Below are 15,726 nucleotides of genomic sequence, written 5' to 3' on the forward strand. Positions count from 1 at the left end.
ATTATCTGGTCTGATGAAACCAAGATCAAACTCTTTGGCCTGAATGCCAAGCATCACGTCTGGTAAAAACCTGGCACTGTCTCTACGGTGAAGCATAGTGGTGGCAGCAGCATGCTATGGTGGTGTTTTTCAGCGGCATAGACTGGGAGACTAGTCAGCATTTAGGTAAAGACGAACGGCGCAAAGTACAGATCTTTGATGAAAACCTGCTCCAGAGTGCTCAGGACCTCAGACTGGGGTAAAGGTTCACTTTACAACACGACAATGACCCTAATGACCCACACAGGAGTGGCTTCGGGACAAGTCTATGAATGTTATTGAGTGGTCCAGCCAGAGCCCGGACTTGGACCCTATTGAACATCTCTTGAGAGACCTGAAAATAGCTGTGCAATGATGCTCCCCATCCAACTTGACAGAGATTGAGATGTTCTGCAGGGAAGAATAGTTGTGACTCCCCAAGTAAGGTGTCAAGCTTGTAGGGTCATACCCAAGAAGACTCGAGGCTATAATTGCTGCCAAAGGTGCTTTAACAAAGGTAAAGGGTCTAAATACTTATGTTAATGTGATATTTCAGTTTATTTTTAATAAACTTGCAAAATTTCTAAAACCCTGTCTTTGCTTTGTTTTTATGGGATATTTTTGATTGAGAATGTTTTTAAATAAATTTTATAATGAGGCTGTAACGTAACAATGTGGAAAAGGTCTCTGAATCCTTTTCTCATGCACGGGGCGGCAGCGTAGCCTAGTGGTTAGAGCGTTGGACTAGTAACCGGAAGGTTGCAAATTCAAATCCCCGAGCTGACAAGATACAAATCTGTCGTTCTGCCCCTGAACAGGCAGTTAACCCACTGTTCCTAGGCCGTCATTGAAAATAAGAATTTGTTCTTAACTGACTTGCCTAGTTAAATAAAGGTAAAAAAAAAATAAAAAATACAACGACATAGTTCGATACCTGGGCATGTTCCAATTACCAATTATGATCAAGTTAAATGACATTTGTAACTGGCTCCAATATAGGCCTTTGTGTTTGATAGCTGCTATAGAGCTCTGTAGATAGAAGCTGAAAGATTCTGTTCCGACGTAGTCCCCTTGTTCAACCCCTCAGTGCGAACGATGACAAGGAGTCGTCGTCCAGTGATGACGACAGTGAGGATAGGAGGAGGCTAAATGATGACCTGCTGGGTAAAGTGGCCAGTATTCAATCTGGGACAGACCGGACATCCTGGTACCTGGCCCTGGTAAGTCACATCATGCACAGACCCCAACCCTACACACACTCTGGAGTCTCTCTCTCTGCCTGTGGGGGTCTCTCTCTCTCTGCCTGTGGGGGTCTCTCTCTCTCTGCCTGTCTGGGTCTCTCGCTCTCTCTCACGTATGGTGAATATGTTGTAAGTACGATAACTTGGTAAGAAGTACATTTCACATTCGTTCCTCGCTGAGGAAATGTATGAGTCTGCAAAGGATTTTCCCGAGGTTGCTGTTGACGCAGATCCTAGTTGTTGGGGTCAAATTTGTCTCCACTTTTGTAGATTGTAAATTCTTGGTTCCAAATATTGGGGAAGATGCCAGAGCCAAGGATGATCAAGTATAGCCAATTGCAATTTGTGGTCTGTATATTTTATCATTTCATTTAGGATACCATCAACACCACAGGCCTTTTTGGGTTGTAGGGTTTGTATTTTGTCCTGAAGTTCATTCAATGTAATTGGAGAATCCAGTGAGTTCTAGTAGTCTTTAATAGTTGATTCTAAGATTTGTATATGATCATATGCCATACAACTCTCCGTCCGTGGCCTCCAATTGCTCTTAAATACAAGTAAAACTAAATGCATGCTCTTCAACTGATCGCTACCTGCACCTACCCGCCTGTCCAACATTACTACTCTGGACGGCTCTGACTTAGAATACGTGGACAACTACAAATACTTAGGTGTCTGGTTAGACTGTAAACTCTCCTTCCAGACCCATATCAAACATCTCCAATCCAAAGTTAAATCTAGAATTGTCTTCCTATTTCGCAACAAAGCATCCTTCACTCATGCTGCCAAACATACCCTTGTAAAACTGACCATCCTACCAATCCTCGACTTTGGCGATGTCATTTACAAAATAGCCTCCAATACCCTACTCAACAAATTGGATGCAGTCTATCACAGTGCAATCCGTTTTGTCACCAAAGCCCCATATACTACCCACCATTGCGACCTGTACGCTCTCGTTGGCTGGCCCTCGCTTCATACTCGTTGCCAAACCCACTGGCTCCATGTCATCTACAAGACCCTGCTAGGTAAAGTCCCCCCTTATCTCAGCTCGCTGGTCACCATTGCATCTCCCACCTGTAGCACACGCTCCAGCAGGTATATCTCTCTAGTCACCCCCAAAACCAATTCTTTCTTTGGCCGCCTCTCCTTCCAGTTCTCTGCTGCCAATGACTGGAACGAACTACAAAAATCTCTGAAACTGGAAACACTTATCTCCCTCACTAGCTTTAAGCACCAACTGTCAGAGCAGCTCACAGATTACGGCACCTGTACATAGCCCACCTATAATTTAGCCCAAACAACTACCTCTTTCCCTACTGTATTTTATTTATTTATTTATTTTGCTCCTTTGCACCCCATTATTTTTATTTCTACTTTGCACATTCTCCCATTGCAAATCTACCATTCCAGTGTTTTACTTGCTATATTGTATTTACTTTGCCACCATGGCCTTTTTGCCTTTACCTCCCTTATCTCACCTCATTTGCTCACATCGTATATAGACTTGTTTCTACTGTATTATTGACTGTATGTTTGTTTTACTCCATGTGTAACTCTGTCGTTGTATGTGTCGAACTGCTTTGCTTTATCTTGGCCAGGTCGCAATTGTAAATGAGAACTTGTTCTCAACTTGCCTACCTGGTTAAATAAAGGTGAAATAAATATGTTTTTGCTGTTTTTATAGAGCCAAAAATATCGGTGGTTTATCCATCTTCGTTTTGGATAGATAACTCTTCGTGTTTGTTTAGAGTTTTCCTATTAGTGGTTAGATTCCATGGATTCTTCAATTACGTTTCTGATGTGCTGTTTCTTTTTCCGTTGTGTGTGTCTATTGTTTTAGTTATTCACCATAGTGAAGGCGAGGCTCAGGGTCTCTGTTTTTGGTTGGATAGGTTTCTGTTTTGTTCCTAGGTTTTTGCAGTCTTCATCAAACCATTTGCCGTTGTTGTTCACTGGGGTTGTCTGCTTGTGATTTTTAGATTTGACAGGCAAGCTGAGTGGTCAAACGTTTCACAGTGAAACATTTTGTCTAGAAGGGATTGAGTTTGTTGCCAAATTGTTTTTTGGTACTTTTCCACACCACTTTCCTTCCATCTATAACATTTATTAACATTATTCCGGTCCTTTTGAGATCAGTGATAAGGTAGTCTACCGTACTACTGCCAAGAGATGAGCTATAGGTGTACCTACCATAGGAGTCCCCTCGACGCCTACCATTGACTATGTCCATGCTCAACATCCGACAGAGCAACAGGAGTTGTGACCCATTTTTGTTGGTTATGTTGTTGTAGTTGTGTCTAGGGGAGCATGTGGGGGAGGGAATGCTGTCAACTCCAGGTAGGTATTTGTCCCCTTGTGTGCTGAGGGTGTCAGGTACTTGTCCAGTTCTGGTATTTAGGTTGGCACAGACTAGTACATGTCCTTGGGCCTGGAAATGGTTGATCTCCCCCACTAGGATGGAGAAGCTGTCATCGTTAAAGTATGGGGATTCTATTGGGGGGATATAGGTAGCACGTATGAGGACAGTTCTCTGTTTCCTTATTCATTTCTAGCCAGGTGTAAAATGTTCCTGTTTTGACTAATTTAGTAGAGTGAGTTAGGTCTGCTCTATACCAAATTAGCATACCCCCTGAGTCTCTTCCCTGTGTCACACCTAGTAGTTTGGTGGATGGGACTACCAGCTCTCTGTAACCTGGAGGGAGTCCATCTCCTTTATACCTTGTTTCTTGTAGGATGACGATGTCTGTATTTCCAATTTCTCTGAAGCCTGGGTTCCTGCTCTTTAGCCCGAGGGCAGATGACCCCAGACCTTGTATATTCCAGGATGAGATGGTAAAAGCTTTGTGTTCCAAAGTGTCTGGTGTTTTTGTTTTTTAGGCCCAGACCATCACAGTAGATGAGAGCAGAGCATTTTGAGCGCTTTCGATTCAAGGGGCTTTATCGGCATGGGAAACGTGTTAACATTGCCAAAGCAAGTGAGGTAGATAATATACAAAAGTGAAACAATAAAAATTAAGTCAACATTACACATACAAAAGTTTCAAAAGAATAAAGACATTACAAATGTTGTGTGTGTGTGTGTATATATACAGTGTTGTAACGATGTACAAATGGTTAAAGTACACGAGAACATAAATAAGCATTAATATGGGCTCTCGCTCTCTCTGCCCGTCGCGCTCTCTCGCTCTCTCTCGCTCTCTCTGCCTGTCGCTCTCTCTGCCTGTCGCTCTCTCTGCCTGTCGCTCTCTCTGCCTGTCGCTCTCTCTGCCTGTCGCTCTCTCTGCCTGTCGCTCTCTCTGCCCGTCGCGCTCTCTCGCTCTCTCTCGCTCTCTCTCGCTCTCTCTGCCTGTCGCTCTCTCTGCCTGTCGCTCTCTCTGCCTGTCGCTCTCTCTCGCTCTCTCTGCCTGTCGCTCTCTCTCGCTCTCTCTGCCTGTCGCTCTCTCTCGCTCTCTCTGCCTGTCGCTCTCTCTCGCTCTCTCTGCCTGTCGCTCTCTCTGCCTGTCGCTCTCTCTCGCTCTCTCTGCCTGTCGCTCTCTCTCGCTCTCTCTGCCTGTCGCTCTCTCTCGCTCTCTCTGCCTGTCGCTCTCTCTCGCTCTCTCTGCCTGTCGCTCTCTCTCGCTCTCTCTGCCTGTCGCTCTCTCTCGCTCTCTCTGCCTGTCGCTCTCTCTCGCTCTCTCTGCCTGTCGCTCTCTCTCGCTCTCTCTGCCTGTCGCTCTCTCTCGCTCTCTCTGCCTGTCGCTCTCTCTCGCTCTCTCTGCCTGTCGCTCTCTCTCGCTCTCTCTGCCTGTCGCTCTCTCTCGCTCTCTCTGCCTGTCGCTCTCTCTGCCTGTCGCTCTCTCTCGCTCTCTCTGCCTGTCGCTCTCTCTCGCTCTCTCTGCCTGTCGCTCTCTCTCGCTCTCTCTGCCTGTCGCTCTCTCTCGCTCTCTCTGCCTGTCGCTCTCTCTCGCTCTCTCTGCCTGTCGCTCTCTCTCGCTCTCTCTGCCTGTCGCTCTCTCTGCCTGTCGCTCTCTCTCGCTCTCTCTGCCTGTCGCTCTCTCTGCCTGTCGCTCTCTCGCTCTCTCTGCCTGTCGCTCTCTCTCGCTCTCTCTGCCTGTCGCTCTCTCTCGCTCTCTCTGCCTGTCGCTCTCTCTCGCTCTCTCTGCCTGTCGCTCTCTCTCGCTCTCTCTGCCTGTCGCTCTCTCTCGCTCTCTCTGCCTGTCGCTCTCTCTCGCTCTCTCTGCCTGTCGCTCTCTCTCGCTCTCTCTGCCTGTCGCTCTCTCTGCCTGTCGCTCTCTCTCGCTCTCTCTGCCTGTCGCTCTCTCTCGCTCTCTCTCGCTCTCTCTCGCTCTCTCTCGCTCTCTCTCGCTCTCTCTCGCTCTCTCTCGCTCTCTCTCGCTCTCTCTCGCTCTCTCTCGCTCTCTCTCGCTCTCTCTCGCTCTCTCTCGCTCTCTCTCGCTCTCTCTGCCTGTCGCTCTCTCTCGCTCTCTCTGCCTGTCGCGCTCTCTCGCTCTGCCTGTCGCTCTCTCTCGCTCTCTCTGCCTGTCGCGCTCTCTCTGCCTGTCACGCTCTCTGCCTGTCTGTCGCGCTCTCTCTCTGCCTGTCTGTCGCGCTCTCTCTCTGCCTGTCTGTCGCGCTCTCTCTGCCTGTCTGTCGCGCTCTCTCTCTGCCTGTCTGTCGCGCTCTCTCTCTGCCTGTCTGTCGCGCTCTCTCTCTGCCTGTCTGTCGCGCTCTCTCTCTGCCTGTCTGTCGGGCTCTCTCTCTGCCTGTCTGTCGGGCTCTCTCTCTGCCTGTCTGTCGCGCTCTCTCTCTGCCTGTCTGTCGCGCTCTCTCTCTGCCTGTCTGTCGCGCTCTCTCTCTGCCTGTCTGTCGCGCTCTCTCTCTGCCTGTCTGTCGCGCTCTCTCTCTGCCTGTCTGTCGCGCTCTCTCTCTGCCTGTCTGTCGCGCTCTCTCTCTGCCTGTCTGTCGCGCGCTCTCTCTGCCTGTCTGTCGCGCTCTCTCTCTGCCTGTCTGTCTGTCGCGCTCTCTCTCTGCCTGTCTGTCTGTCGCGCTCTCTCTCTGCCTGTCTGTCTGTCGCGCTCTCTCTCTGCCTGTCTGTCTGTCGCGCTCTCTCTCTCTCTCTCTCATATATATATATGGTGAACTATGGAATTTTGACTTGGGAGCACCAGTGCTCAGATAATACATTGAATAGCACATGGTTACATCTGTATCATTGTTTCAAGTCAGGTGTGCTCAGGCTGTTACATTTGTATCATTTGAGGAGAGCAAGTCATGAGTAATTTGTATAATATTACTTTATTTGTGACAACCATTACCACAGGCATGTCTGACTAGGCTATGCTGTTCCACAAAAGACACAAACATGGCTTTGTGTCTGTGGTTGTCCCTTTACAAAGCAGAAAACCGCTCATCTCCAAACTATTCAAAACTAAATACTTATTTTACCGGCGCACACTTTTTTACATTTCCAGCACAGATTCGCAGAACACTCTTAAAGATGTACACACAAATTAACTATCATGGGGTGCCGATGAACCCCATTTTAATCTTTAAAATATATATATTTTTGATCCCATTAAGGTGTGCCACGGTTCAAAAAAGGTTGGAAACTACTGGTTTATACAACCACTTGAAAAATGGAACCCATTATGAAACTGAAAGCAAATGGATTATAACCCTCCTTGGCCTTTGGTTCTTCTAGCACAATTCCTCTTTTGATATTAGGACTGGGTGATAAAGACAATTTATTTTTCTCATATTTGACTTTGTTTTCTGTTCTAAATACGACTTATGAGTAGTGCATGACTCTAGAATGGTGGCAACATGAATTCTAAGTGATTTTAATGATTCTCTATTCTGATGGTTTTGTTCTCATCCAAACTACGAAGAAACTGACAGTGACGTTGTCCAACTTGTTGAACTTTTGATTTATTGAGCACTGTATAAAAATACCTTCATAGATGATATGTGGATCCATACCGGTATTCACAATATATTGCCCAGCACTATTTGCAATTGCGCCTGAATTTCCCTTTATTGGTTCTGTCTAGGTGATATCACCCAGCTGCAATGATGACCTGACAGTCAAGAAAGACCAATGTTTAGTGAGATCATTTGCAGACTCCAAATTGTAAGCATTGTTCATCCTACTCTTGTGTCGTAGAGTTAAGGAAATTCTGGTTAGTTTACAAACATTGTCTTGTTTGATATTTGCCCCGTCATACATTTTCTAGCCAAGGGCAATGTAAATATGCATGTCTTTTTACTATTGTAGTATTCTCAGAATTGGTAACATTGTAGCTGAGTGCACGTGCATTTAGATGTTGTTTTTTTTTCAGTCGCACTGTGGCAAGAAAGGAGATCCATGAAGTGAACATGGACAGCCTCTCTAAAGCGGAGTTCTCATCGAGGAACGGTAAGGATGGCTCATCTAGGGAGCTCAACTCCAGTTAGTTCAAGAACTGAATGGGCATTCCTATGGAGGAATGTGTTGTCCAAGTCAACTGAATTGACCTAAAATGTACCTGTAACTCTTGACTTCCTCTGGCTATTCCCAGGGTTGGATGAGGCAGTGCATTTCCTCAAAACCAAGGTGGTCCCTGACAGTTGGAAGATGGACATGAGCGAGATCTTAGAATCCTCCAGCAGTGACGAGGAGGAGGACAAGGAAGGAAAAGATAGTGAGGAGGAGGAGGAGGAGGAGAAGGAGGATGACGAGGTAAGAAGAACACGCTTCTGTTTCCTACAAGTAAATCACTTTCCTTTGAGGTGCTAACTAGACCAGTACCTTGCCACATTCAGAAATGAGAATTTTCTATCGATTTTGACAAAGCATTAGTTCAACTGTTTGACTGTATACTGAAGTGTAATGTTCTAACAGTGGCCATCATAACCTGCTTGTGACGTTTGGGCTTGGAGATTATAATAGGTACTACTTCATGGAGAGAGAAAAAAGGAAGTTCTTATCTTATTTTGCAGTGATAAGGTTCAAAGCGAGATCCGTCTCATTGAGTAGTGTAAACCCAGCTGTTGTATTGCACACTGCAGTGACCTCACCTACCTGGTCTGTCAATGAAGTTGGCTTGTACCATGCCTTCATTGCATTCCCACCCTGACATCTTGTGGCTACTGAATCACCTTGATTGAGCCAGACTCCCAATAGACCCTGGATACATCCCGAATTGCACCATATTCCCTTCTAGTATAACTACTTTTGACCAGGGCCCATAGTGAATAGGGTCCCATCTGGGATACACTCCTAGTGTGTGGGATAGCCCCTGCCTCAGGAACAACAATGGTTCATTCTTCCTGCTCCCAGAGCTTTGGACAAATGACCATTTGTATGGTTTCCTACACTGTTCCCATAGCAACCGGCAGCTACTTCCTATCGTTTAGAGGTCCTGTGGGGATTGGCTGAGGTCCAGTGGAGGCGTGCCAGCTAGGCTGTCCTATTCGTGGGAAGGCCCTCTTCCTCCTCAAGGTTTCTTTCTACCTCGGCTGGTTTTGACAAATGGTTTGCTTCTCATGAGTGAAATAGGTTCACTTCACTGTGTATTTACTTGTCTGGAGCAGTTTGTCGATCATGTTATAGTTTACACAGTACAACCTACATTGATTACAATGGCATGGACATAGTTGATCGATCTTTCTAATTCCTCCATTTGACTTCAGTGTACTGTGACCGTGTCTGTTCGCTAGTAATAATGTACATAGGGAGCCATATCTATGGCCCTGGTTACTGTGAATAGGTTACACACCAACACTAGGGCTGTACCTGACAAAAACATTTTTTTAAATAAATAAAACATCTTGATCAACTGAGTTGTCTTTAGACTAATCGATTGGTAGAAATTTTAAAACGTGTATTTTTCCATATAGATACATCCTATGTATTTTAATCAAATCAAATTTAGTTTGTTGCTTTGATGAAATTATTAAGACACAAATTCTAGAGTCCGACTGCAATTCATTTGATTGTGCTGGCCATGCTAAGACTTGCTGTGCTGTTTAAAAAAAATAATAACGGCAATTGTCTGTGTGAACGTTTACTGATTGCTCAGGAGGTAAAGGGTAAGTGGGATGTGTGCAATAAATTTGACTTAGTTGTGAAAAATACTGGATATCAAGAAAAATAAGGTAAAGAGTTATGTATACCAAACAGTTGCTGTTTAAAATAAATAAATATATATGACCTTTATTTAACAGGTAGACCAGTTGAGAACAAGTTCTCATTTACAACTGCGACCTGGCCAAGATAAAGCAAAGCAGCGCGACAAAACAACAGTTAAACATAGTCAATAACACAATAGCAAAATCTATGTACAGTGTGTGAAAATGTAGAAGAGTAGGGAGGTAAGGCAATAAATAGGCCATGGAGGTAAAAAAAAATACAATTTAGCATTAACGCTGGAATGATAGATGTGCAGTTGATGATGTACAAGTAGAGAATAGAGATACTGGGGTGCAAAAGAGCAAGAGGATAAGTAACAATATTGGGATGAGGTAGTCGGGTGTGCTATTTACAGATTGTTTGTGTACAGGTTAGGGGTCGACCGATTTAATCGGAATGGCCTATTAATTATTGCCGATTTCAAGTTTTCATAACAATCGGAAATCTGTATTTTTGTGCGCCAATTTATTTAACTAGGCAAGTCAGTTAAGAACACAGTCTTATTTTCAATGACGGTGGGTTATAACTTCCTCGTTCAGGGGCAGAACGACAGATTTTCACCTTGTCAGCTCGGGGGATCCAATCTTGCAACCTTACAGTTAACTAGTCCAAAGCTATAACCACCTGCCTCTCGTTACAATCCACAAGGAGACTGACTGCCTGTTACGCGAGGTAAGTTGCTAGCTAGCGTTAAACTCATCTTTTAAAAAAAACAATCAATCACTAGTTAACTACACATGGTTGATGATATTACTAGTTTATCTAGCATGTCCTGCATTGCATACAAGTATCTAAGTATCTGACTGAGTGGTGGTAGGCAGAAGTAGGCTCGTAAACATTCATTCAAACAGCACTTTTGTGAGTTTTGCCAGCAGCTCTTCGTTGTGCGTCAAGCATTGCGCTGTTTATGAGTTCAAGCCTATCAACTCCCGAGATGAGGCTGGTGTAACCGAAGTGAAATGGCTAGCCAGTTAGCGCGCGCTAATAGCGTTTCAAACGTCACTCGCTCTGAGCCTTGCAGTGGTTGTTTCCCTTGCTCTGCATGGGTAACACTGCTTCGAGGGTGGCTGTTGTCGTTGTGTTCCTGGTTCGAGCCCAGGGAGGAGCGAGGAGAGGGACGGAAGCTATACTGTTACACTGGCAATACTAAAGTGCCTATAAGAACATCCAATAGTCAAATGTTAATGAAATACAAATGGTAGAGAGGGGAAATAGTCCTATAATTCCTATAATAACTTCAACCTAAAACTTCTTACCTGGGAATATTGAAGACTCATGTTAAAAGGAACCACCAGCTTTCATATGTTCTCATGCTCTGAGCAAGGAACTGAAACGTTAGCACATATTGCACTTTTACTTTCTTGTCCAACACTTTGTTTTAGCATTATTTAAACCAAATTGAACATGTTTCATTATTTATTTGGGGCTAAATTGATTTGATTGATGTATTAAGTTAAAATAAGTGTTCATTCAGTATTGTAATTGTCATTATTATAAAATATATATTTTTTTAAATCAGCCGATTTAATCGGTATCGGCTCTTTTGGTCCTCCAATAATCGGTATTGGCGTTGAAAAATCATAATCGGTCGACCTCAAGTACAGGTACAGTGATTGGTAAGCTGCTCTTACAGCTGATGCTTAAAGTTAGAGGGAGATATAAGTCTCCAGTTTCAGTGACTTTTGCAATTCGTTCCAGTCACTGGCAGCAGAGACCTGGAAGGAAAGGCTTTGGGGATGACCAGTGCAATATACCTGCTGGAGCGCGTACTATGGGTGGATGTTGCTATGGTGACCAGTGAGCTGAGATAAGGTGGAGCTTTACCTAGCATAGACTTATAGATGACCTGGAGCCAGTGGGTTTGGCGACGAATATGTAGTGAGGTCCAGCCAACGAGAGCATACAGGTCGCAGTGGTGGGTAGTATATGGGGCTTTGGTGACAAAACGGATGGCACTGTGATAGATTACATCCAATTTGCTGGATGTAGGGGGCAATTTTGTAAATGACATCGCCGAAGTCAAGGATCAGTAGGGTAGTCAGTTTTACGAGGGTATGTTTGGCAGCATGAGTGAAGGATGCTTTGTTGCGAAATAGGAAGCAGATTCTAGATTGAATTTTGGATTGGAGATGCTTAATGCGAGTCTGGAAGGAGAGTTTACAGTCTAACCAGACACCTATGTATTTGTAGTTGTCCACATATACAGTGAGGCAAAAAGTATTTAGTCAGCCACCAATTGTGCAAGTTCTCCCACTTAAAAAGATGAGGCCTGTAATTTTCATCATAGGTACACTTCAACTATGACACAATGAGAAAAAAAAATCCAGAAAATCACATTGTAGGATTTTTAATGAATTTATTTGCAAATTATGGAGGCAAATAAGTATTTGGTCACCTACAAACAAGCAAGATTTCTAGCTCACAGACCTGTAACTTCTTCTTTAAGAGGCTCCTCTGTCCTCCACTTGTTACCTGTATTAATGGCACCTGTTTGAACTTGTTGTCAGTATAAAAGACACCTGTCCACAACCTCAAACAGGCACACTCCAAACTCCACTATGGCCAAGACCAAAGAGCTGTCAAAGGACACCAGAAACAAAATTGTAGACCTGCACCAGGCTGGGAAGACTGAATCTGCAATAGGGAAGCAGCTTGGTTTGAAGAAATCAACTGTGGGAGCAATTATTAGGAAATGGAAGACATACAAAACCACTGATAATCTCCCTCGATCTGGGGCTCCACGCAAGATCTCACCCCGTGGGGTCAAAATGATCTGAACGGTGAGCAAAAATCCCAGAACCACACGGGGGGACCTAGTGAATGACCTGCAGAGAGCTGGGACCAAAGTAACAAAGCCTACCATCAGTAACACACTACGCCGCCAGGGACTCAAATCCTGCAGTGCCAAACGTGTCCCCCTGCTTAAGCCAGTACATGTCCAGGCCCGACTGAAGTTTGCTAGAGAGCATTTGGATGATCCAGAAGAAGATTGGGAGAATGTCATATGGTCAGATGAAACCAAAATAGAACTTTTTGGTAAAAACTCAACTCGTCGTGTTTGGAGGACAAAGAATGCTGAGTTGCATCCAAAGAACACCATACCTACTGTGAAGCATGGGGGTGGAAACATCATGCTTTGGGGCTGTTTTTCTGCAAAGGGACCAGGACGACTGATCCGTGTAAAGGAAACAATGAATGGGACCATGTATCGTGAATTTTTGTGTGAAAACCTTCCATCAGCAAGGGCATTGAAGATGAAACGTGGCTGAGTCTTTCAGCATGACAATGAACCCAAACACACCGCCCAGCAACGAAGGAGTGACTTCGTAAGAAGCATTTCAAGGTTCTGGAGTGGCCTTGCCAGTCTCTAGATCTCAAACCCATAGAAAATCTTTGGAGGGAGTTGAAAGTCTGTGTTGCCCAGCAACAGCCCCAAAACATCACTGCTCTAGAGGAGATCTGCATGGAGGAATGGGCCAAAATACCAGCAACAGTGTGTGTGAACCTTGTGAAGACTTACAGAAAACATTTGACCTCTGTCATTGCCAACAAAGGGTATATAACAAAGTATTGAGAAACTTTTGTTATTGACCAAATACTTAATTTTCCACCATAGTTTTCAAATAAATTCATTAAAAATCCTACAATGTGATTTTCTGGATTTTTTTCTTCTCTATTTGTCTGTCAGTTAAAGTGTACCTATGATAATTACAGGCCTCATCTTTTTAAGTGGGAGAACTTGCACAATTGGTGGCTGACTAAATACTTTTTTGCCCCACTGTGTTCTAGGTCAGTCCAGAGTAGTGATGCTAGTCGGGCGGGAGGGTGCGGGCAGCAATCAGTTGAAGAGCATGCACTTAAAAGCAGTTGGAGAACTCGGAATGAGTGTTGAATGGCATTGAAGCTCGTTTGGAGGTTTGTTAGTGCAGTGTCCAAAGAAGGGCCGTTAGATTAGCATATAATTTTCTGACCATTTGGAACTGTGTAAACCACTAAATTATAAGCCTTTACAGGGTTGCACATTTTGGGGAATTTTGAGAGGTGAAAACTTTCCGTGGGAATTAACGGAAATACAGTTGAAGTTTACATACACCTTAGCTAAATACATTTAAACTCAGTTTTCACAATTCCTGACATTTAATCATAGTAAAAATTCACTGTCTTAGGTCAGTTAGGATCATCACTTTATTTTAAGAATGTGAAATGTGAGAATAATAGTAGAGAATTATTTTTTTCAGCTTTTATTTATTTTGTCACATTCCCAATGTGTCAGAAGTTTTCATACACTCAATTAGTATTTGGTAGCATTGCCTTTTAAATTGTTTAACTTGGGTGAAACGTTTCGGGTAGCGTCCCACAATAAGTTGGGTGAATTTTGGCCCATTCCTCCTGACAGAGCTGATGTAACTGAGTCAGGTTTGTGGGCCTCCTTGCTCGCACGCGCTTTTTCAGTTCTGCCCACATATTTTCTATAGGATTGAGGTCAGGGCTTGTGATGGCCACTCCAATACCTTGACTTTGTTGCCTTTAAGCCATTTTGCCACAACTTTGGAAGTATGCTTGAGGTCATTGTCTATTTGGAAGACCCATTTGCGACCAAGCTTTAACTTCCTGACTGATGTCTTGAGATGTTGCTTCAATATATCCACATAATTTTCCTATCTCATAATGCCATCTATTTTGTTAAGTGCACCAGTCCCTCCTGCAGCAAAGCACCCCCACAACATGATGCTGCCACCCCTGTGCTTTCAAGGTAGGCCTTGAAATACATCCACAGGTACACCTCCAATTGACTGAAATGATGTCAATTAGCCTATCAGAAGCTTCTAAAGCAATTACATAATTTTCTGGAATTTTCCAAGCTGTTTAAATGCACAGTCAACTTAGTGCATGTAAACCTCTGACCCACTGGAATTGTGATACAGGGAAATAATCTGTCTGTAAACAATTGTTGTAAAAATGACTTGCCATTCACAAAGTAATGTCCTAACCGACTTGCCAAAACGATATGTTGTTAACAAGACATTTTTGGAGTGGTTGGAAAACTTGTTTTAATTACTCCTCCAAAGTTTGTGTAAACTTCTGACTTCAATTGTATATGCAAATGAATATTAATACCATTTAAATGTAGATGGTTTTTGCATTTGATCTATTTACCATATCATATGGAGACGAACATAATTGCCAATCACTAAATCCTTCCAATAGAAACAAATGAAGTAATTAGTTACGAATTGAACTTGAATTAAATGAGTTGACCCTTAACTACAAAAGAGAATATCGAATGGTCCCCAATAATCCATCGCATCTCTCAAAAAAGCGTTTTCAACATACATCTGTAAAATGATGGTCTAGAAATGAAAGCTTTGGTTGTCTTACTCTCAGGATTCCATGTCTTCTCCCTGGACCTCCTCAATGTCCACATCTTGAGCATCAGACTCTGATGCCCTATCTTCACTGTCACTTTTTAACCTTGTTGAGGACGGCTCAGTCCCTTCCACCAGGTGGCCGATGAAATATGTTGGCACGACTGCCATATTGCATCTCCATCCCCAAGCCCTTTCTTGGAAGTGTACTTCGCCGGACTGCCAAGAACGTTGCCCTCATCCAGGCCAAGGTGGCAAGACACTGTAGTGATGACACCATAGGCCTGGTTGATCTCTGCATCAGACAGGATGCTCTTGCCAGCATACTTGGGGTCCAACATGTACACTGTGGCGTGTATGGGCTTCAGGCAGAAGTCTTCACACTTTTTGATGTATTTCAGAACTGCAGTTTCATCTGCTCATGCTTGGTGACGTAGATTGCTGCTATAACTTGATGACCCTTCACATACCTAACCAGTTCCTTGGCTCTCTTGTAGAGTGTATCCATGATGTCCTTGGGGAGCAGATTCAATGCATGAGCAGCACATCAATGGGTGTGATGTGAGGGTAGGACTCTACTTTAGACCAAGCAGCCTTCAAGTTCTCAGCATTGTCTGTCACCAGTGCAAATACCTTGAGTGGTCCAAGGTCATTTGACTGCTTTCAACTCATCTGCAATGTAGAGACTGGTGTCTGTTGTCCCTTGTGTCTGTGCTCTTGTAGAATACTGGTTGAGGGGTGGAGATGATGTAGATGATTATTCTTTGCCCACAAACATTTGACCACCCATCAGATGTTTGCAATACAGTCTGCTTTCTCTGATTTGCTTGACCTTCACTTGAACTCTGTGTCCAGCAAATGAGTACATAAAGCATGCCTGGTTGGAGGGGTGTATGCTGGGCAAAGAACATTCAGAAATCTCTTCCAATACACATTGCCTGTGAGCATC

The 15,726-nt window shown here is 44.0% G+C and overlaps 1 protein-coding gene across 7 annotated transcripts in view; it reads left to right on the top strand.

Moving 5' to 3' along the window:
• LOC110505790 (AT-rich interactive domain-containing protein 4A) overlaps positions 1-15,726 on the top strand; it is a 49,966-nt gene that overhangs the window by 13,272 nt on the left and 20,968 nt on the right. For all 7 annotated transcript variants that reach the window (XM_036962213.1, XM_021585230.2, XM_021585232.2 and 4 more), the window contains exons 8-11: positions 1,106-1,238; positions 7,292-7,371; positions 7,580-7,656; positions 7,799-7,959. In XM_036962213.1, coding sequence (XP_036818108.1) covers positions 1,106-1,238; positions 7,292-7,371; positions 7,580-7,656; positions 7,799-7,959 — 451 coding nt within the window. The remainder of the gene's footprint in view (positions 1-1,105; positions 1,239-7,291; positions 7,372-7,579; positions 7,657-7,798; positions 7,960-15,726) is intronic.

The sequence above is a fragment of the Oncorhynchus mykiss genome, chromosome 25 (genome assembly GCF_013265735.2).
Source record: "Oncorhynchus mykiss isolate Arlee chromosome 25, USDA_OmykA_1.1, whole genome shotgun sequence".
Lineage (NCBI taxonomy): Eukaryota > Metazoa > Chordata > Actinopteri > Salmoniformes > Salmonidae > Oncorhynchus > Oncorhynchus mykiss.